Source organism: Apteryx rowi, unplaced genomic scaffold (assembly GCF_003343035.1).
Source record: "Apteryx rowi isolate R43461 unplaced genomic scaffold, aptRow1 scaffold_21, whole genome shotgun sequence".
In the NCBI taxonomy this organism is placed as follows: Eukaryota; Metazoa; Chordata; class Aves; order Apterygiformes; family Apterygidae; genus Apteryx; species Apteryx rowi.
The window spans coordinates 2070921-2094242 of record NW_020448419.1 but is presented as its reverse complement, the minus strand read 5'-3'; the positions used below and the strand labels follow the sequence as shown (position 1 = coordinate 2094242).

At 36.2% G+C, this 23322-nt stretch overlaps 1 protein-coding gene across 5 annotated transcripts in view; it reads left to right on the top strand.

Moving 5' to 3' along the window:
- USP34 (ubiquitin specific peptidase 34) overlaps positions 1 to 23322 on the top strand; it is a 141982-nt gene that overhangs the window by 91687 nt on the left and 26973 nt on the right. For all 5 annotated transcript variants that reach the window (XM_026064130.1, XM_026064129.1, XM_026064132.1 and 2 more), the window contains 16 exons: positions 2745 to 2928; positions 8971 to 9134; positions 10101 to 10166; positions 12561 to 12707; positions 12796 to 12852; positions 12951 to 13028; positions 13810 to 13904; positions 14908 to 15080; positions 15667 to 15820; positions 17323 to 17401; positions 18987 to 19040; positions 19135 to 19230; positions 21634 to 21698; positions 21795 to 21870; positions 21969 to 22016; positions 22763 to 22828. In XM_026064130.1, coding sequence (XP_025919915.1) covers positions 2745 to 2928; positions 8971 to 9134; positions 10101 to 10166; positions 12561 to 12707; positions 12796 to 12852; positions 12951 to 13028; positions 13810 to 13904; positions 14908 to 15080; positions 15667 to 15820; positions 17323 to 17401; positions 18987 to 19040; positions 19135 to 19230; positions 21634 to 21698; positions 21795 to 21870; positions 21969 to 22016; positions 22763 to 22828 — 1602 coding nt within the window. The remainder of the gene's footprint in view (positions 1 to 2744; positions 2929 to 8970; positions 9135 to 10100; positions 10167 to 12560; positions 12708 to 12795; positions 12853 to 12950; positions 13029 to 13809; positions 13905 to 14907; positions 15081 to 15666; positions 15821 to 17322; positions 17402 to 18986; positions 19041 to 19134; positions 19231 to 21633; positions 21699 to 21794; positions 21871 to 21968; positions 22017 to 22762; positions 22829 to 23322) is intronic.

The window sequence follows — 23322 nt, the reverse complement described above, 5'->3', positions numbered from 1 at the left end:
CATAACTCCACGTACCAGATGCAGCTGGTCTGCTGGTGAGCTGTAACCAGCTACACCTGGCAAATATGGTTAAGGAGGGAAAGGAACTGGGGTGCTGCCCCAGGAGCATGTGTGATACAGGTTTAGCTGACAGGAGTGCAGGTTGGGAATGGTCTGGGAGCTTGGCATTTAATATATACAGCTCGATAGGCCCATACGTTTTCCCCATCTGTGGTGTTCTGCACACCTTGGTTATCTCATGGGAGGGGAAGCTGGTGCTTGACAGCTGCTGCGTGCATTAGATATCTGCATGTATCAACATAACTCTTTGGTCAGGGCAAACCCGTCCTCTTCGACAGATAGGCTCGGCGGGTGTCATTTTTCTTCAGAATTCTTTTGTGGTTAAAAAAAAAAATGTCCGCAGTCCACCTGTTTATTGCAGTTCATAGGGTGAAAAAATCTAGTCCTCTTTTAAGGTCTTAAATACATGGGGGAGAGGATTTCTTAGCTTGTAAACTCTTTACTGCTTTGCTTAAGCTCCTGACAGTATGGCCCTTGACTGATAGGACAGTGTATTTATCCTTCTACCTCCTTCAGGCCTCTGCAGTCTCTCAGCTTATTTAAAAGTTGGAAAATTTTCCTGCTGGTGCAAAGAAAGAGAGGTTTACTCTCCAGAAACTAGGCATTCCAGTTCTTTTGAATTTCACATGTAATGAGAGAAAAATGCATCTCCAAAGCATGAAAAGAGTCTGCAAGAACTTTGGTGAACTGTATTGGCCAGGAGGAGACTTCTCCGTAGTATTCAGGCACAAACATCTGACCTTTGTTATAAGATTTCGTATTACTGCTGCACAAATTTCCCTACACAGTGGAATAAGGCTTTTTATGGTGATTTTCCCGTGTGTGGTGGCAGATGCCATCTTTGGAAATATTTAAAATTCAGTAAGATTTTAGAGCAGGAGTCTGGCCTTTTAACCTCAAAAGGCTGCTTAACTGAATATACATGAATAGGGAAATTCAGGAACAGGATTTCTTTTAATTACAGTCTAGAAATTGTAGAATTAAGTATAATAGTTACATCGGTATCCCTTGTGCTACTTTCAAATGAGAGAGACTTCTGTCCCTGGAAAAAATTGAAGAAGGTATCTTTGGGGAAGAAACATTCAAAAATTTTGCAGATGTAGAGGGTTTACTGTCAGATTATTTAGAGAACTAAAATGATAAACTTTTAGAATGATGTAATATTTAAATGTGGTTTGTTAAGATTGCAGCCATTTCACTGAAGCAGCTAAATGTAAGCTTTGGATCGTGTCATCTGCCCTGGACATAAAGTCTGCCTGTGATGGCCACTTCTGAGGGAATGTGCTGAAATACTGCTTTCTAAATTCTGTAACATTTTCTTCTTTCATGGTCACTTGTAATACCACTTACATGGCTACTTAGTAACACTTCCTTTTGTACATTAGTAATGTTTAATTTTGTTTAAATTAGTAATGTTTAGTAATGGAAGATGGAGGAAAGCCTCTCACCATTCTACACTTCTTTAAAGGTGGTATAGTTCTGGAAGGGTGTGACCACATTTTCTTACAGATCTATAAATCTTGGGGTTATTATTGCCTTTTTAGTGCTTTACTTTTATTCTAATGTTATTGAATTAAATTGACTTAAGGGAAGGTATTGAAGTTTGGGCATATTTCCATCTCAGTTTGTTAGTGTATTAAACTGGGAAGGTAAACATAATTAATGATACATGTTATGTATTTGTCATCCAAGTCAACCTGGCTTGGCACAGCTATGCTTTTTGCCTCTTACAGTCCAATCAATATTCCAAGCAGGTAAACTGAAGTGATAACATTTGAACTTTTACAGTCAACCTTATTCAGTGAACAATGTAAAACAGACTTAGTACACACGGTACATAATATAAGTGCGTGTTTTGTGAGTAATTAGTGATTCATAAAACCCAAACTAGAAGCATCATTAAAGTCATGTGCTGTCTTTCACTGAGTGAAACTAGTCTTAAAGTTATTAAAAAATTACATATGAATAGTTTGTCAGAATAAATTATCATTCATGAAATCCAGACCCCCTATTAAAGGCCACTAACTTCCCTTACTGATTTCAGTAGCACCAGGATTTTATGCTGTCTTTACACATCAAAATTCTGTTTTTCATTGTTCGCACAATTTACTTTTATCACATATAACAAAAGGACATGTTTATTATACATGTGCTTTTATATACAAAGGAAAATGAAAGCGTATATAGGTCTGCGAGGTTGGATTTCTTAGTGTTTTTTATGATAAAATATGTATGATACATTTCTACATTATTGACTATTTCTACAAATTATGCCATTGTCAATTTTTCATGTTGCGTATCTTCGTTAATCAAAAAAAGTCTTTGTTCTTAAGTTGTATCCATGCATTTTCAAGTTGCAGATGTCTGGCAGACTGAATTTAATTTTTCTCTTTTTTCTGTGATCTTTTGCCACATGCTGGAGATAGCATTAGGAGAGGATAATTTGGCATTCTTTTTCAGCAGACTTGTTTCTCTTTAGCCTGTAATATGTTTACAGTACACTTCCTGTAATATAGAGAAGACTGTTGAAATTCACAGTTCAAAACTTGTATACAAGTCATAGAAAATTCTATAAATGATAGAGGACCAGAAAGTAGAAGTTTCTAAAAGATTGATAATAGATGACTGTCTTCTTTTAAGAATTTGTTCAAACTGATAAACCTGCTCTTTGACTTGTTTTACAGGAGTTTCTAAGAGACATCTTCAATCTTCTGTTCTTGCTGCCCAGTCTAAAAGATAGACAACAGCCAAAATGCAAGTCACATTCTTCAAGGGCTGCTGCTTATGACTTACTGGTAGAAATGGTAAAGGGGTCCGTGGAAAACTACAGGCTGCTCCACAACTGGGTTATGGCACAACATATGCAGTGTAAGAACCTTTATTCATGTATTATTCATGTACTTAGATGTCTACATACAGTGCTAGCAGCATGTTTTCATGCCTCTTGGCTTCTATGCTTCCTGTGTTTTAGAAACTCAATTCCTATGTATCTTTTGTAAATTACCAAACTTTTAAGTTAGTTAATATTTTATCTTTGATTTTCAAATTCTTATTATGCATTTTTTAGCTCGATAGATTTTCTTTCTTATGCCCAGTTTGAATTTCTGTAACCTGAGGATCTGTAATTTATTATAATCTATGGAATTGATTTAGTACCTTACAATTCAGGAAGGAAATTAGAAATCTGATCTAATACTTTATTTTGTGTTCTGTACTCCTTTTCTGGAAACCTTCTAAAAAGCCTCCAAAATGCCCTATGTTTAGGGAAAGTGCACAGAATATGTTTTATGAAAATATCTGGTATTTCTGTTTGCTGTGAGTACATCTTCAGCTACTGAGCTAGTTTGCATCTCTCCAGGTGCAGTCATCCATTTTCTACAGCTAGTGTTTTTCTCCTTTCAAATCCCAATTATTCATGGTTGCTGCAGTTTTTGTAACATTTTCTGCAGTTCTTGCTTTCTTCCAAATATTCTTCTCTAGATTGTTTGTTCCTTCCTACTTGAGTTCTCCAGAGCCATCTGGCCCGTGGTCCTAATCCATATTCAGTGTATCTCAGGTCCATGAATGTGAATTTTATTGCAACTGGCAGTGGGCAGTCGTCTCTTTCTGAGATGCTACTGTTCTCTTGGACTGCTGATGCTGCACTTGTTTAAAGTCTTGTCATTCCATTGATGTGATCCAAAGACTCTTAAAATTGGAATTTTTCACTTTGCTTATCTTTGTAATCTGATTGCTCTTTAAAAATCTTAGTCTTAGTCCTGTCTCTCCCTTCTTCTTAGGAGAAACATTAAGGAAAACATTATAAATTTCCATCCTGTCTTTGGTGGTAATATTCTGGTTCTGTGGTTCGTTGGAGACATTTTCAATCCTGCCACTTGTACAATTCCTGTCCTCTAATCTGACCAATTGCCATATCTGCTGTTCTACCATTTTTTCTCACACACTATTGATTGAAGCCAGGATGTTTATGTCGGTTCTTAAGGGGTTGTTTTAATTGAATGCAGCAAAATAAGGTATGGTTTTCATAATGAAAACATCTTCTTGAAGGTTCTCTAGTGTATTTTCTTCAAGGAAAAAAAAAGATTTAAGGCTTCTAATTAAAAAAGAGATGTTAAAAGGACTCTATCCTGGCAGTCATTAAAATGTTTAACTGTATACTGTTCTTTATACTTAAACAAGTATGAATAATATAAAGTAGTTGTAGTAAAGTCTTAACTGCAGCAGCATTTTTCTTAAAAGTTTCCACTACCATAGCTCCCTTCACCGGTGGATGGAAGGAATGATGTGCATGCTTTTTTCTGCTTTGCATTTTGCTGTACTGAACCAGGTGGGATTTACCAATATGTATGTCATTCCCAAATTGTACTACTCCAAATATATTTTTTTTAAATCTGTGACTTCTGTTTCTGTAGAAGATTTGATCTCTTCTGTTTAGTACTCTGATCTGGTTCTGAGTGAGGAAGATCGTCTTACCCACTACAGTTATTGGCTTAAATATCTTTGTGGATAAGGTGCACAGTTGCATTGCCGTGTTGTACACAGGTAGAAGATGAGAGGAAATTTTCTATCAGAGATGTCCCTGTCCTCAGTATGGGTGAATTGGCCTAGTTGGTAAGAGACCATATCCAGGAAAAAAAAAGAGGTTGGAATAAATAAATTGAATGGAAGTAAGGAGATGAGGAAATTTGACAGTATAAAATGGGGAGGAAATTGTCTGGAACTCATTAAAATTAATGGGCTTCCCTTCTAAAGCAGCAGTCCTAAAGGATAAAGTGAAAATACACAGCATTTTTAACCGGAGACATAGCAATGTCTTCATGCATTTTAAATAAGTGATACCTCAGGAAATTAACTGCTAAGTATCAAGTAATATTCTGATTGATGTCCCCAACCTTTTTCCATGTATTTCTCAATAAGGAGGGCCTACATTGAATGCAGACTCTGATCTTAACTGGTGGAGGGGTTAGATACCCTCTATTGTTCATAAAATCTCTTGTAATTTATTATTATTATTATTATTTTAAGATCAAGACTAATAAAAATGTTAAGTTCAAAGGAGGAGGAAAAAAAACTTAGGTGGCTTGGTTTCTAGAAAGTTCTTTAAGATAGTGGCTGCTGTTATGTTTGGAGCAGAAGCATGATCAGAAGGTGAAATACAGAGAAATGCAAGTTCTCTTGAGGGGAGAAATTAGTTTTACTGTACTTAAAACAGGATGTGAATATTGCAAGTTCTATGTCTCCCGTCCTGAGAAAAGGCTGTTGTCTGTAATGACAGAGAGGAGTAATGAAGATAGACCTAAATGAGGCCAAATTTGCCTTTCGAATTAAAATCCATAAGGAAGAAGGAAGGTTTTTATCAAAATGAAGACAGATGCTTAAAAATTGCAGGGGTCAGAAAATAGGATCCTTCTGAGAACAGAATTCCTAAAAGCCCTTTGTCAGATTTTTTTCTTGCATATTAAAAAAATCTATCTTCTTTGCCAAAATATATCTACACTAAAAGGAAAAAATATTATGTAGAAGATCTGATCTGATCATCCTTTCACTTTTAAATTGCTCAGTTTTGGGGTGGGGATGAAGTGAGGTACAGATAAATCTTTGCCTGTAGATATTCTAGAATACAGACATTTTTCACTCAGCCAGTTGTCTTGGTGATTCAGATAACCAAACTCCTATAAAACTTAAAAAAAAATAAAATTAAAAAAAAATCATAGTCTTTCGTCAGTATAGTAGGATGCTGGGTTGTATTTAAAAGAGTGCGGTTTGATAACGGTTTGCTCTGTAATTCAGGTAGAGTGGATCAGCTCTTGTTTAATCTGGTTAAACATGGCTGAGAGGTGGATCTTGAAGGACACGAGAAATAGCCTGATATCTTTGAAATGTAACTCTGTTCCTGAAGCAGCTGCTGGACTTTGGGACCTTTTGATGAATTTTTGAGTCTTCCATTTGTGGTACCTGGGCTTCTGAGGGCAAAGACCTCAACTGGTCCTGAAATAAGAGTGCCTTTGTTCAGAAGCATGGCTTGCTGTCTCTTCAAAGAAGAACTGTTATTAGTTAAGGCAGAGGAAGATGCTCCAAATGTTCTTGTAACATACTAATTCACCTTTTGTGATGTAGTGAGTCAACATCTATTACTCTACTTATAGCTCATCCAGTTGTAATTACAGAGGAATCAGATGCCTTCTTTTTACTTTACAAGAACATCTTCCCCGCTGAACTGAGGAGAGCTTTGTTTCAGTTGGCCAACCAGGCCAAGCAACCGGGTAGCATTAGGTCATGCTACTGAAATTTCTTGAAATAGTAGAATTAAAACACTTGTTCTGTGCTTGAAGCTGCAGGGCTAATAGTTGTTTTGATGCCAATGCCAAAGTGAAGATTAGAACAAGTAATTGTGCAGCAGAATATCCTGTGGGTCTGGTATTTGAAGATTTGAGTATCTGTTCAGTGGATGCCAGACTTTTATTAGCTGAATTTATAGCTGGTCGTATGGATGGAGAGGAAACTGTGATGAGCCTTTAATATTTGTCAAAATAATTAAGAATTTAAAATTGAAATCTTGAACCTCCCTGGCTTTCGTGGATTGTAAAATGACTAGACTACTTTTTTGCTTTTGTCTGATAGCTGGACATACACTCTAGTAGAGGTACTGAATTATTTGTAGGACATTCTACCTTTCAGGAGAAGCACAGCAGAGGGCCCCTGGGGATGGATACCAAAGCTAGATGCATTGGCAGTTTTGGGGTCAAGCTCCTTACATACCGAGGAAGGTAGGCTGGAGTCAGCATCTGCGGACACTGGAGTAGTTCTTCCATAATTTAGAAAGAACTGTGCTTGTGTCATCTAGTTGTCTCTGCAGCTCACATAATTACTTTTCCATGCCTTTCTCCTGCGTGGGATGCTAGGAAGAGAAGTGTGTCAGTGCCTGGAAGCACTAATCACTTACGATCACTTACATTAGAATCACTAATTACTTACAAATAGTTTGTCTAGTCTGGCTACCGGCTTCTTGACCAGCAGAAGAGGAGAGCTTTCCCTTTCTTCTCATTTCTTGGCAGCCAAATTAGAACAAAGTTTATTAAGAAGAGTCTGTCAGACTTGTCTAACTTGTCTAGTTTCCTACTATGTAAGAATACTATATATATACTATATATGGTTGATATAGCTGGTATGAAATATAGAGGAAAAAATTACAGGAACAGAAAATCTTTTTAGTCTGATTCTTCAAGCAATTCACTTCTTGCTTCCCCCTTCTCTTCTCATAGATTTCAGATTTCTTTGGTATGTATGGCTTTGAAGTACAGTAAAAAACATTCCTTCTCTTCCTATAAAAACTCTTCCCAAGTTCATTCATGTTTGTGTATAGCCTTACAGCTAAGCACTTTGTTCCATTGCACTCTTATGTCTTATTTCTGATAAGCATCTACTTATTTCTGATAAGCATCTATCCATCTTTCATACTGATCAATAAGATCTTTTGCTAGTATGGCATTCATTGTAGTGGATGTCGTTCTGAAACCAGCTTCTCTTTTAAAGGAAGGGTCTCACTTCTTGTATGGTATCTCTAACACCAAACCTGTGTGTTTTGTTTCGAGAAGAGAAGACTCCCCAGCTTGAGACTCTAGGCGCAGAGACTCCATTTGGCTTTCTCTCAGTGTGACACGGGGCTCACGTGAATGGGTGGTGTGAATTTTGGAACGAGTAGTTTGTGTGCTGGGGGAGTGACCTGTGTGTGTTTGGGAGCTTGTTAAGTGCTGTATGTGTGATCAGCTGAGGCTGTGTAACTGCTGTGTGTGTGTGACAGAGAGAGGGCATACACTGTGGTTATCCAACAAGTAGCTGATTTGCTTCCATTTTAATTAAAACTTTTGCACTTAATTCTCTAACATTAGCACTTATTCATAATTCAATGCACCTTATGGGAAAATACAGAGAAAGCAAAGAGAATAAGTGGATGAAGGATGTGGGAAGGCAATAAGAATGGAGGAAATAAGAGCTAATGGTCAGAGGACTGGGAGGACAGCATTCCAGAGGCTGAGCCTCTTTCTCTGTGCTCTTTCCAGAGAAAATCAGGCAACGGTGAATGATAGAAGTTTAGAAAGAGCAAGGCTTAACTTAGCTCAAATTCAGCAGAAAACCTACCTTTTTAAAACATAGCCCTTATTTTTCACATCGCCTAGTTGTTGTCACTGTTCAGAATTCTGCACTGTACTATAGATGGCAGCATCACCATGAGGCTGCTGTGAACAAGAGGTACAAATACTGGTTAATCTCCAAAAATACGTCTTAGGATCAAATATTATAAAAGACTTCCTTATGTTTAAAAATGCATGGCAACCGATGTTTATAATTTATGAATGCCTTTGATATATGGTGAAAACATTATATGATTTTACAAAATTTTAGTTCAAAGGTAGAGGCTAGAAGATCATGACATATAATAATACCCCACTGCAGAGCACTACACAATACTACAGAACAGCTGTAAGAGATGATGCTTGCCATGAGTAACGCGTGAGAACTGCCTTCCTATAAAAGTGGCAAATCACTTGCAGCCCAAAGTAGTGTGTTCTGCTGTGCTTTCTGTTACCCAGGGAGTAGAGGTGAGGATAAGATGTATGGAACCATGTCTCTGTGCACCACCTCTCTTTCTAGGTGGCCTCTTGCTTTTCTAGAGGTAACTGGAGAGGATGGTTCTTGTATCAAGACATAAAGTGATCTCCCTGACATACCCATCATGCATTTGCTTAAAAAACAGGTAGTCTTGCTCGTGTCTGTACATTTAGAATGAGAAACAGGATGTATTTTATTAATGTAAGCATAAAGTTTTCAAATTTATTTGTGTCATCTTGGTAAATTATACTTTGAATTGTTTTTTTTTTAATTTTTTTTGGTGATTTATACTTTTTCCAGCTTCCCATGCACCTTACAAGTGGGATTATTGGCCACATGATGATGTTCGAGCTGAATGTAGGTTTGTGGGTCTAACTAATCTCGGAGCAACTTGTTACTTGGCATCCACTATTCAGCAACTGTATATGATTCCAGAGGCCAGGCAAGCAATCTTTACTGCAAAGGTATGGTTTGGGGTCTTCCATTCCTTGGGTGGATTTTGGTAGAAGTTTAAATTTAGAGTCAGTGTAAAGGCTGATAGAGTATAGACTTACTTTTAAGATTTACTTCTTGCTGTAATATATTTCTTCAGGATTGTTAGTTTGCTTTTTGTTTGGTTGGATTCTTTTGCTGATGTCTAAAGCGAAGAGAGATTTTTGTAAATATATTTGTAATGCAATATGTTTCTAAGGTGAAGGTCTAATAAAGCATATTCTCAAATTCATATTTATGTTGCTATCAACTACATTGATTCAAGTTTGTTTTTATGTGTATTGTGTTGTTCCGAACTCCAAGTTTGTCATCTTGTTAGAAAAAATGTTATTCTTGAATGTTTATAAAGTCCCTGAGCATGTATCTTGTGCTCCCAGAAATATTGCAAATCCTATAAATTATTATACATTGGGTAACTTTCAGAAATATGATATTATTAGTTCTAGCTATTTATTGTAACAAAGAAAGCTTCGTTTTGATCCCTGATGTGAACAGGGCATATATAATGTGTGAAACACCCTAATTGACAGTGTCCTCATCGTTTTTTATTATCATTAAGTTGTTAGTTGCCACTTAACTTCATCTAGAATTAAACATTTATAAATAAAAGTAAAAAATAAAATTAAAAAAGGAAGCTGCTGATCTGTAGCTGAATGCCTTTCTAATACTTACCAAAAGCTCTTAGCTGGAATAAGTTTTTAGAAAATAAAGTTGCTTTTTGACATAGGTTTAGTGTTAATGTGCCAAAATATGAGCAGTAGTGATATATAAGTGTAAAATAGTGTACTATGTGTTCATGTGCACAATCTTTTTTCTTAATTGTCCATAATAAAGTTATATTTTTTTATTTAAAAAGATGATTATTTCATCTTTTTAAATACTGTTTTTGGAAAGTAATAAACAAAAAGATAAAGTCGTCTTTTATGAATTTCTTTTAGTATTCAGAAGATATGAAACACAAGACCACTCTACTAGAACTCCAGAAAATGTTTACATACTTAATGGTAGGTGCGAAAGAGGATATTTTATAAAGTATCCCATTTTCCTTAAAAGAAAAAAGAAAAATGTAGCTACCATTCTATATGTGAATTCTTGGCAGCTTAAGTCTGTTGCGCCTAAGCTGTAAATGAGGGTCTTGGCTGAAATAGTTTTTACCCACTTTAAAGCTGTAGTTCAGCAAATCAGTTAAGGAAATATTGGCATAATTTATGATACTGCACAGGTTTTCATGAAGAAGCAATGTAAATCTTAATCTAAAATAGAGTTTAATGTTGGACACCAGCTATAATTAACCGGCCCAAGCTCCCAAACACTAGTGACTGTCTACTGTGTTCTTGAAAAATGGTTGTGAAGTGAATGGATGGGAACATCAAGCTCAGGTTCCATAGTTGGAGAATGCTTCATCTATTGAAACCCTTCTGCCCAGCATGCTAATGCTCAGGCAAGCATAGTGTGTTTGCTGTTGTGCCAAGAGCTCGGGGAGTTAAGTTGCGAGTGAGTTATAGGTATGAAAATGAAGCCTGCTCTTCAGTTACAGTCATGGTGTAGCTGGACATCAGGGCTGTGCCTGTAGGCATGCCCTGTCCCCTTGAGCTGGTAATTCCCTGGGTGGTCCAGGAGCTCCCTGGCCAGGCATCTCCGTAGATGAAATAGCGGAGTGGTTTGAGACAGTGAACCAGTGTGGAAGCAGGAGATTGTCTCCTGCCTTCACAAGTAAGTATTTGAGTGATTGCTAAAGGAGCCCTCCAGGAGGGAATTTGGGGGAGTTTGAGAAATCCCTGTGCCAGGCCTAGTACAGTTCGTAAAATGAGGTTTGTAAATTGTCAGTAGAAACTGTTCACACAGGACAGTCTTCTGTATGGAGCTAAAGATACTTAAGCAATGCTTTGTCTGTAGTTAAGGGGTGTCAGTAGTGATGACTTACGCATATGCTGGGGTGGTCGTGTAAGACCATGGCCAGCTGGATGATAGGAACTGAGCAAAACAGTGGTTCAAGGAGTCAGTCCAGATCTAGCTGAAGACCCCACTGCAAGGATCCCTGCTACAGACTCCTGTCACTGCCAAACAGTGACTCACTGCCCTGTTAGGGAGTTTTGATTCCCTTTGTGAGCATGACCCTCTGCCAAGATCCCGATAAATTGTTTTTCCTCTGACATGGATGTCTGTGCAACACCGTTGTCATTCATCTTGTTGTAGAGGGTTGAACTAGATTCTTAGTTCAATCATGGAGCAATTTGGGGAAGTTGCCTTCTCTCTTGTTTGCCCTAGTTTCCTTCTGTGTAAAATAAAATATATTATTTTTGTTCATTGCATTTTCCTTGCTCCAGTGTTTGAAAGAGCAATCTGTTAAAACAAATCATTAAAAACAACTAATACTTTTGAAATTCTAACAGCCTGAGTAATAAATATGAAGCATTACATAGGTGTTTGCTGTTGTTAAAATAGTGAAACACTGCCTGAAATAGTGAAAGTATTTTTAATAGGATATAGAAAACTAAAAGGAGGACTGAGGAGAGCTGAGTAATTTTTCTTCTTTGCAATAGCTTCTGCGAAAGAAATTCATAAGCTCTTTGGAGACAAAAAGAGAAGAGGAATGTAGGCATCTACTGCCTGCCATGAATCACAGAAAAAAACAGATCTAAGTATTTGTGTAGGTGTAAAATAATTTAAGAACATAAAATCATATAAAGATTTATTAAAAGCTTGAAGAAAAACTTTGTTCCAAAACAGATAATATTTACAGGAAGCACTGTCTCACCACACATCCTTAAAAGAAAGAAGTGCATATTTAGAGTATCCTCTTACTATAACACCTTCAGGTCATTTTCATCATTTACGATGACAGATTCAGCTGTAAATAAATTCTACATTCCCAGTGTGTACAGTATTGAAATTGGATGATGTGTTCTTCAGAATTGCTTTATATGAAAACCCTTTTCTCTGATTGAACACTTGCAGTGGAGAACTAGGTGATGCAGTTTTATCCCACAGAGAAGTCTGAATAAGAATTAAGCAGTTCTCAAGATCAAAGTCAGTAACGTCCAGAAATGCATAAAGATACTCTGATGTTCCTCATACTGTATTTTGTGGCAGAACAGATATGCAAAAAGTGAATATGTCACATCTTTGGCAAAATACTTTTATTTTGATAATGGTTCTCTTGTGATCAGTTAGGTAAAAACTGCTTTCCATTTTATCATAAACATTTAAACACTTACCAAACTTTATCACCAAGTAGGCATATTATATTATTATATACTGTATATAATTGCATATATCGTATATAAAATAGGTGCATTTTTGAATACAATTTTGTACACGTATGTTCAGTATATCTGTGTGACTTAAAAATATAAGGATTTTGTGTTGATTTGTTTTGCTTGTTTTTTTGCCTAAAGGAGAGTGAATGTAAGGCATACAATCCAAGGCCTTTCTGTAAAACCTATACCATGGATAAGCAGCCACTCAACACGGGAGAGCAGAAGGATATGACTGAATTCTTCACTGACCTAATAACAAAAATAGAAGAAATGTCTCCAGAACTGGTGAGTTATTAAAGGGGAGCAAAAGGAAGCTTGAAAAATTATGGATTTGCTCAAGTTTTCTTGACAGAATTTATTAATTCATTCACAGAAAAATACAGTGAAAAGCTTGTTTGGAGGTGTTATTACAAACAATGTTGTTTCTTTGGTAAGTATTCTTTTTCCTATCCATATCTTTTCAATATATATTTTTTAATTTACAATATAGTTATTTCATTGCTTTTCTTTTTCATTGCCGTGATTTAGGACTGTGAGCATGTTAGTCAGACTGCTGAAGAGTTCTATACAGTAAGATGCCAGGTGGCAGATATGAAGAATATTTATGTAAGTAATGCGAAGCTGCGATGCATAGATCACAGTTGTGTAAATGTAATAAATGCAGTTGAGTGTAAGAGATTTGTCCGTTATTGTATTGAATATGTTAATGCTTTTTGTATCTGCACTGTAAGCTTGGTGTATTTCTAGGTTGCTATTACTAGTTGCTAGTACTAGGTAATCTGGTCGAGTTGTTTCATCTTTTCAATGCAACATGCTATCAGCTGGTGCCATTTGACATTGATTTACAGTATTTCACTAAAGATTGTGTTACAATCAGTACTTACTACATACTCGTTTCTTGGTTTTGAAAAAGCCATGGTCACATTTTAAATGAGAGATTTGTAAATATCAAAAGATTTTATGTGCCCACATGAGCTATTGCTTATTAAGTTAATTTAGAACGTACATCAGGATCATTTTAGGTTGATTTTTTTTTTTCAAACAATTATTAATCCACACACTTTGAATTTGGTTTTAGAGCACTTCAATTGTTTGGAATAGCTTGGAATATAGAGTACCGTTTTTCTAAACTGATTCCTTAATTTTGTGTCTTGGTTCTAGGCACCAGTCCTTCTATTACAACGTCAAACCAATCTTACAGTACAGATGTATGTTCTTGTTGCAAACTCTTTGGTGACTTTAACCAACTTTGTTTCATAATTCATGGAAGTGTTGCTGATTAAACTTATTAAAAGATCGAGAGAGGGTCCTGTAAAGTAGTAAAGCAGGGCATGTAAGCACAAGATATAAATACCCAGTATAAACACAAGCTCCTCCTTTTTTATAGGAATCTCTTGATGAAGTAACCATTAAAGACACCTTGGAAGGTGACAACATGTATACATGTTCTCATTGTGGGAAGAAAGTGCGGGCTGAAAAAAGGTATGATTAAGAAGAAATTTAACATTCCTAATGTTTCTTATCAGTAAATTACTGAGTTTACTATTTGAATTAGAGCAGTCCTTGAGATGAAACAGGATCATGCCCTCATTGAGACAAAGGCCTTTGAGGATGTGATCCTTATGCAAATGGGCATATAAAAAGATAGATTTCTAAAAGGAAGAACGCAAGACATTTTAGAAAAAGATAACCTATTCAGTAAAGTGTTCAAGACCTGTTTTATGTAAATTAGAAGACATTTGTACCTGGAATTAGTACCTTTTGAAATTTGTTACTTTTCCTGTTTTTGAAAAATGAAATTCTTTTGGCATTTGTTCAGTATTTGTATTATTCATTATGGAAGATAATTGCTTAGGCTTCATATCTAATCCCAAATTTCTCCTTCTAAATTTGGTAACTTTTAAAATCTTTCCATACTTGAAAATGTCTACTAAAGCACAGAAAAATAAAACTACCAATTTTGCATTATCTTTTTACTGCGGTTAACAAAATTTTATTCTTAAGAGGAAAAACTTCGTAGCTGTTTTTTGTAGGTATTATAAACGACATGGGTGTAAGAGTACACCATTTGAAAATCATTAATGTGCAGTTTATGAGATTGAACACAAGATATGTTCTGCATTGAGATTTGTCAGTCACAAAATAGTAACTCCTTCTAATGATGGGCGTTGCATTGCTGAATGCCTTCAGTGTTCATTTTACTACATCTGTTTAGTAAACTATTATTCTTGCCCTACCAGTAAATTTGATGTCCATTCCAAGGCAAGATGATAGCCTAAATGGAATTGTTCAATAAGCTAAATTTGACTTTTATGCCATCAGTCTGCCCTACTCTAAGGCATTGTGATTGCTGAATTCTACGTTTTAGGTGACTTTGTAACTGATTTTCAATTTTATGCTTGAAATAAATGGCTTGAACATCTTTGTGAAAATATCATTTAACCAACTAAGGTTTCTTAAATCTTTATTATTTTTAATCTTTCAGGGCATGTTTTAAGAAACTACCTCGTATCTTAAGCTTCAACACAATGAGATATACATTTAATATGGTAACCATGATGAAGGAGAAAGTCAATACACATTTTTCATTCCCTTTGCGTTTGGATATGACACCTTACACTGAAGATTTCCTCATGGGAAAAAATGACAGAAAAGAAGGTATGCCTCATAAAATGAATTCAGCATTCTTTGTCTCTTTCATGTTTCTGCCATCTGTATATGTCACCTGCAAACAATTAGTGATTTTTTAAAGAAAATAGAATCAAAGAAAGTTTTAATCAATCTGTATTTCCAAAGAAATTATGCATTTTATTTAATATGAGAAAATTGACCAAGTATTTTCAAATTATGCCTAAAACTGTTTATGAAATATGAAAGAAATTGCAAGTAGTTACATACAGTTAGTTATTGGTCTACTTTGGTTTTGTAGAGCAATACTTGAACTTCAGAAAATGGCTGACCAACTGCCATGATAAATAAGATTTGCTAATTTGGAATAACTTAGTTATTAATTCTAACTTCTTCAGTAGTGGTGCCTTGCAAAAAACTGCAAATGTTTCACAAGAGTAGAGATCTGTGCTGCTTCTGTTGGGTGTGGATTTTCTGGCTGTCTTCGTTGTGCAGTGCTGAAAGAAAAGGAAAAATTTTAAGTGTAACTGCAGGAAATGTGTATGTAAGACACACCAACGCTGAAGTTCAGATGTTCAGGAAATAACTGGCTAAATGTTGTATTAAATTATTTAAGGTTTTAAGGAAGATGGTGAATATTTGAAAGAGACTGAGAGTTACGAGTATGATTTGATAGGCGTGACAGTTCATACGGGAACAGCAGACGGTGGACATTACTACAGTTTTATCAGAGATATAGTCAACCCCCATGCTTACAAAAACAACAAATGGTGAGTTATACAAAGCAAAATTCTATCATTTCTTATGTTTAAGTTAATAAAAATTGCTGACTCTGTCCGACCCAGTCATATAGGAGATACATGCTGTAGGTCCCTTTCAAGAGCCCAAGGTGTTGGGGTTTGATAGTTGTAAGTATATTAACGTCTTAGCATGCATGATCGTGGGCTGCAGCTGTAATAGTCGTGGAGCGCCCTGGAGCCAGGGGCAGCAGCAGAGTGCCTTGCTAGCGTTACATTACAGCCAATGCTTGTTTCCTGACACAAATATTGATGACTATATCATAAATACTTCAGTGTATATAAACGGTAAGATTTAATGTTGTCCTTCATCATAAAAGGTGGTTCTTACCTTTGAAGAGCATACAGCTACATTTATGAATTTGAAATTCAGTTCTTTTCATTTTGTCAGGTTTCAGTGAACCAAATTTTCTTCTTTGTAAACTCACTGAACTCTGTGTGGAGGAAATGCTGTTACAATACTTAGGTTATTAAAATCTGTTCTTAGTGTGCTTTTTATATGTGGAATATATTGTTTTCACATTTCATTTTTAAGTTTATTTAGCTAGTGATTTTTGCCTATTGGTCAGTTCCACCCGGATGCAATTTACAGTGATATGCTGGACTATTTGACAGTATTTATATTTCTATTACTTGTTTCTAAAGATTAAAAAAGTGGGGATAGATGCCTTCCTAGGCATAGGTGATGAGCAGAGACCTACTGATAGAAACATGACCAAACACTGTGCAATATTTTCTTTCTTTCTAAAAAGAATTATAGTATTTTGTTGCCTATGACATCTGACTTTAATTTGGGAACTTCTGTATACATTGGCCATATCATGGTGATGAAGAGGGAAAAAATAGTTGGAAGAGGGAGCCCTCGGGACAGGATGACAGGCAGGCATGGAAAGGGGGGAGTTCTTGCAAGGTGACACAGAGCAAGGAACAGAGCACCAGCCATTTCTGGAAGTCATATCTCAGTTTCTCAGCTAAGACACTGAAATAAGAGACAAGATTTCCTCTCTTCCTCTTCTCTATCCTAGCTGGCTGGAGCATTTTTGAAATGGTTCCCACTGGCCACCCAATCTCTGCTCCAAAGGCAGTGCAAAAAGTAGACCATCTTTCTCTGAGCCCTGCTGTTACATGAAATGGTTCTCTGCTTTTTAATTTTGATTTCCGCTTCACTCAAATTGAAAAGAGATAGGCAAATCTCCTTGGCTACATCAGAACTCTGTCTCCACCAGAGGCAGGGTAGAGAAATGGGAAAAATAATGTGTGTCTCAATTGAAAAAAGATATCTGTTGAAATCCTAACTTCCTGTGATCTTATTGAAAGTCACTTTTGGGATCACTTTTTACTTTGCCAATGTTTAAAACAAGATTTTAGTAATTAATAGGAATACTTAATCTGAAGAATCCTCTTATGTGTTTGTTGTGCGTTTACCTGCCTGGAGCCACGTAGGGCAGTTGTGTCAAAAGCTTACTCTCTTACAGGTATCTTTTCAATGATGCTGAAGTAAAACCATTTGATTCTGCCCAGCTTGCTTCTGAATGTTTTGGTGGAGAAATGACTGTAAGTTAAGGCTTTTATTTTTCTCATGTTCGACTATTATAATCTCTGCTCTGAAGACCCTTTCATGAAGGGTTTCATAGTGTTCACCTTTGGTATATCACCTGTTGTGAATGTATGTGAAATGGTTGGAAGAGTTAGCTGAGTTGTATTATATTTTAGACATTTTTGTTATGTAGGTGATGCTTAATCCTATGTTCCTGTTGATCAGCTGTTCCTCCCACTGTTGGTCTCCTCAAGTGATCTTTTGGGGGATGAAAGACTTTGCAGAGCGAGACTGTTTCTGCAGATGATGCAATTTCTATTTTTTCTTCACTTTCTCTAAGACACCATGCTTTGAACAGAGGTTAAGCTGATAAAGAAGAATGATTTTAATTCCTCCTGTACCAACTATCATATTAATTTAATTTGTGGATATTGATCCAAGTATTTTTTTTATGTGTTTTTAAAAGACAGGTATCAAAAATACAGCCTAGATATTACTAATGAATCAAAATAAATTAGTGAAGTCAGTCTCTAAAAGTTTAGGTATTTCTTTTACTCTTCACTATATCTATCATCATATCATTTATTTACTTACAAGAAGTGAGGATGCTGCTGCTTCAGGAAGAAATCAGGAGCAGGAGCTTCAGGAAGCCGGAGAAGGAACCATTCTCTTGGATGGCCTTCTTGCTCAGACTGTTGACTGAAGAAATAATTATTTCAAATCTATATCTATACCTACTATACCTATTTCTGAAGAACAAGGCTTTTTGATCTCTGCCTAGACTTTATGCCAGTAATTGCTGGGTTCTGGTCCGAGAACCTCTTGTGGTCAGATCCTTGTTAATTGGTGACAACTGAATGGTGTCAGTTCCACGTACAGCTATGCTGTTGTTCAGCAGGACAGGACTTTGAGCTCTGATATCAGTCAGTAATTTTCAAGCTTGGAGATCCACAGGCTTAAAGAGTTTTGCTTGTTCTTTTTAAAGTAAGAAGATAAAATTTCTCAAGTTGGTAAGATGTTTGTTTGCATTTGGAAGTGCAAGGTTTCTTAATCGGCTTTATCTTTTGGGTCACCTCAGCGTCTTTTGCCATTGGTGTGAATGTTTTTACGCAGTGTTAATACAAACAACTGTAAAATGACTCTCAAACGTACTCAGGGTATGCCTGAATTGGTCATTGTTAAAAATTATATAGGTATATATCATTTTATAAAACACATTATTAATAATGCAGTATCATATTAAAGCAGTTATGTGAATAAGTGATAAAGACAATATGCTGAAATAAAACAGAAACGGTTGTTTGGCAAATAGGTAAAATATCTTTAGGTTCCAAAAAAAGAGGAGGTATCTGTGTGATGAGGCAAGGAGCTGGATAACAAGCAAGGTCTAAATACTGCATAGCAGCTTTGAAAAATTGGAGTGGGCCACTGCAGAAGAAAGAAGGACAAGACTATTTGTAATGCTTTGAGCAAGAAATAAATTGTCAGTAGCCTCTCTGTAAATGCCATGAAGTAGTCCACTTGCACATTTACCTCAAATTATCAATAACAGACTATTTAAAAAAAGGTTTGTCATTAATTCTTTTATTTTCTTCTTGACAGACAAAAACATATGATTCGGTGACTGATAAATTTATGGACTTCTCCTTTGAAAAGGTATTTTTCTCCAAACACTTGTTATATGGACATATTTCTACTTTCATGATTTATCCCTCAAAGCAAAAATTATACAGATTTTTTTTTCTTAAAGACACACAGTGCTTACATGCTGTTTTATAAGCGGATGGAACCAGAGGAGGAAAATGGCAAAGACTACAAATTTGATGTTTCATCAGAATTGCTGGAGGTACAAGTTGATTTGTTTTAACACCAATTTAAAAATACTGTAGGAAATCCTAAATAAATCAGTGGAATCTGAATAAATGCAGGAAAACAAATATAATTTTAAACAACAAGATGGCAGTCCTTTCATTTAGCTATTTTTCTCAGGCGAATGTTGTCTAATAGAGTATCAGCCTTTATTCTGTTAAAATAATCATTATTTTAGTATCAATTGCTTTTAATTGCTTGAAACAAAATTCATTGTGAAAATTAGCTGAAACGTACAATAGCTTCCAAAAAAGACAAGTGCATTTTTTAAGACTGTTGCTAAAACTTAGGGGGAAAGATCAAGATCAGAGGATACAAAATACCTTTCCCAGCACTGGCGGTGTCCCTGGGAGAGGGTCTAGTTAAGAGGTGAGACACTGTAACCCTGGACAATAGCGTCCTTTAGATTACGCCATCGTTGTGAGGGAGGGCAGCTGTATCTCTGAGCTTAGCAGTAAGACCCAAATTCAGAAAATAATGGTAATTGCTTCAGGTCAGTAACTGAGGCGGTTGAAATAACCCCAGCTTGGAGATACATAATGCTCTTCAAGCAGTAGAACGTGAGTATGTGTATTTAAAAAAAAGAGAGAGAGAACAACATTTCTGGACTACTTGCAAGTTCATTATAAGAAGACCAGTGTAAATTCTGAGAAATTGTGTTACTTCACTTTGGTTCAGGGTTCTTAATTATAGAAATTGTTTCCAGCAAAAACATGTACTTTAACTGGTCACGGTCTTCAGTATCCAAGTCATTTAAATAGCGCTGTAGTGGAGAGTGGATAAAAATGTCTTGCTGGGTGCAGAGAAACACGGCTGTAATTTTACAGCAATTCTCACTTTCAGTGGTTACTTTCTCAATTGTTAGGTCTAGGTGAAACCGAGCCAACCTGTCTGGAAAACATTTTGCAGCTCTCGTTGTACTGGTCAGTGGCTTTTCGATAGGAAATAAATTAAGGTGATTGCCATTGCTTATAAATTTGAGACATGTTTTCTCATTCTGTCCCATAATTTTTAATTCAAATACCTGAATCATTCTGCTTCATATCTGGAAAAAATGCGAGAGCACTGTTTTCCTAGGAGTTTTTTTTACCAGCTGCAGTATTACAGGAAGCGTTCTGATCAACCACCACCCTTGTCTCCGCTTCCGTTACTCCGCAGCCGCCTGCTTTGAGGGGGGCATAACAAGAGAATAGTGTCTCCACTTCTCCAGTTGTTTCTTTGCACTTTTCCGAGTAGATTATGACATTCTCAGGGAAAGCAAGATAAGAACACAACTCCACGTGCTTGCAATAGGGAGCAACAGTCCGAAAAGGACCCCTTGCTCCACGTAGGCCTGGAGGGCATAGCCCAGGTGTTAGTGAAAGGGGTAGGTGAAACACGAACCGGCAACAGCTGCTTCTCTCTGCCCTCCTCAGTGTTGAGGGCTGCTCTAACTTGTGACACCTGGCTATTTCTATGAAGGTGCTGCTTAGGCTCTGCATGGTCTGAGGAACTGCAGAAGAAAAAGCACAGGAGCACTGAGTGTGTTGGTAGGGACCTCCCTGTACTAGACACATCCCCCGCGTGGGATTTACAAGTGGTTCTTCTCCCTTTTTATCTACTGAAAGGCCAGTGTCTCTGCTCCTTCTGGCCAAAAGCATTGCGTTAGTAAATCTCTCAAGTGTTTGGCTCTTAACTTAAAAGGGCTGCTCCTTCTTAGCCAGCAAATCAGGTTGCACTTTCTAGCCTTCTCAGTTTTTGAAAATAAAAGTTTTGAAACTTTAAAATTGTTTTTATATGAAAAATACTACAAACAGGTTTGGTCAAAACCATGATTTTAGGAAGAGGAGCAGAGGGACCTGGCATGAAATTCTGTTCTGGGTGATGATGGAAAGTCCAATCTTACTCTTCAAGAATTCATCAAAAGCTCACAGAGGCTGTTGAGCTTTGGGTCAGAACTTCAGCCTTTAGCTATACCAAGCCAGGCTGTCTGAAGGCCTAAGTGATCTGAGTCAGAGACTAAGTGCTTAGAGGGTTTTTAAGCTATTATACTATTGCAGACATTGAAGTATGGTCTTGACCTCACTTTTTTTTTTTAAAGATGTTGGACCAATTCTGAAAAACCTCAGCCTAAAAATGGGAGTAATTAAGATGTAAAAAGGAGATCATAGAAGAAGGAAAGGATACTGAGGTCTGTTCTGAAGTTGTATGGCAGGCCAAGCTAGCATCTGCTGTAATAAGAATAAACCAAATTTGAACCAATCCTTTCAAATAAAGGGATTAATTTTCCTAGGAAAAAATATTTTCTTTGCCATGGCAAATGTTTAAATATTCTTAAAATCATGCTTATGTAGTGAAATAAACTGCTTTCTTGTATCTGATGTTAGCATTTTTTCTTCAGTGGATATGGCATGATAACATGCAATTTCTTCAAGACAAGAACATTTTTGAGCATACGTATTTTGGGTAAGTTTTTCATTAAAAATGTGATTTTAAGATGTCTTTTCTTTATGCAGATTTTCATTATTTATTTTAATTAACAAATAAAATTACTGACTCTAGGTTTATGTGGCAGCTGTGTAGTAGCATCCCGAGTACACTACCAGATCCAAAAGCTGTATCCCTGATGACAGCAAAGGTAAACACTTCAAAAGTGTATAATGCTTATTTTAAATGGAAGCTGTTTATGTTTTAACTCAGGCATTTTATAATTAATGGTGCAATTTTTTTTTTCAGTTAAGCACTTCCTTTGTACTAGAGACATTTATCCATTCAAAGGAAAAGGTATTCTCCTTACTTGTAAATTCTCATTAAATAGCTGCATGAATATAGTAAAAGTAAATGTCTGTACTTATTCATTAAAGAGATATGATTTTGAGATGTAATAAGTACAGCAGTTGATATGAAATTAAAAAGGCATTTTAATAAATTTATAGTAAACTGCACAATAGAAAAATTGTGGATTTCAGTTTTAGCTTACCTTGTTCTCAGCAAAACAGCAGGAACAGCAAAACTTGTGTTCATTTTGTTAGAAAATTCTTGGGTGATTCAGAGATGAGAACTGTAATTTTAACAAGCACTTGTTGAAGTTTGGCTTAGAAGAGATTGTTTACCATTGAGCAACAGTGGTGCTCATGAATTTTTAAGTTTTAAATATTAGCTTAAACAAAGAGAAAGTTTTTTTCCATCCGAACTATCTTTATTTTCAGTCAGATTTTACTTCCTTCTTGTCTGGCATAATACTACTAATTCTAGATGCATCCAGGATTAGTAAGAATATGATTGCAATTACAGTTGGACAGAATGGCATGAATGATAACTACATGTTATATATGACTTGCATTAGTTTCAAAGCACATACTACTGTTTTTGTGTAGATGCAAATCATTACTAGTTTGTAAAACATTTAGTGGTTTTGAACTATGTTTGTTCTTAATATTCAGTAATTTAACTGACCATTTAAAGATGTTTAAAGATTAGGTTTTAATTTATTATTTTAAGTTACAGCTTTTTCTCTATTTCTTTTACAGCCTACAATGCTTCAGTGGATTGAACTGTTAACGAAACAATTTAATAACAGTCAGGCAGCTTGTGAGGTAAGTGACTTAGGAACTCAACAAAGTACAAACCAACTTCCTATATATTGTTTTACTTTTCTAGAGGCTCATATCCCTGGAATATTCTGGGATGTGAGCTACTGTGTTTGGCATATTTGTGCACTGTGAGATAAAATTCATCATTTCTGACCATTGCAGATGCTGGGGAATAACTTGGCTTTTATTTTCAGAAACCTGTGGTGAGGCCACAGGCCAAAAACATTTTGTAACTGGAATAAAAGCCTGGTCGTGTCACCTCCCCTTTATTTGATTGATTATTTCATATTGATTTGTGCTATGTTACAGAGCAGTTTAAATGAGATCATGCAAAATAAATAGACAAATTTGTGCTGAAGGAATAGAGAGGAAGGGAATGGAAGAGAGAACAGCGAGATAAAAGGCTGTGGTGCCATGAAGGGACTTAGAAAAGGAGTAAGAATGGACAGTGCCAGAGTTAGCTGGAAACAAATTCATACAGAGTCTTGCTAGTGAAG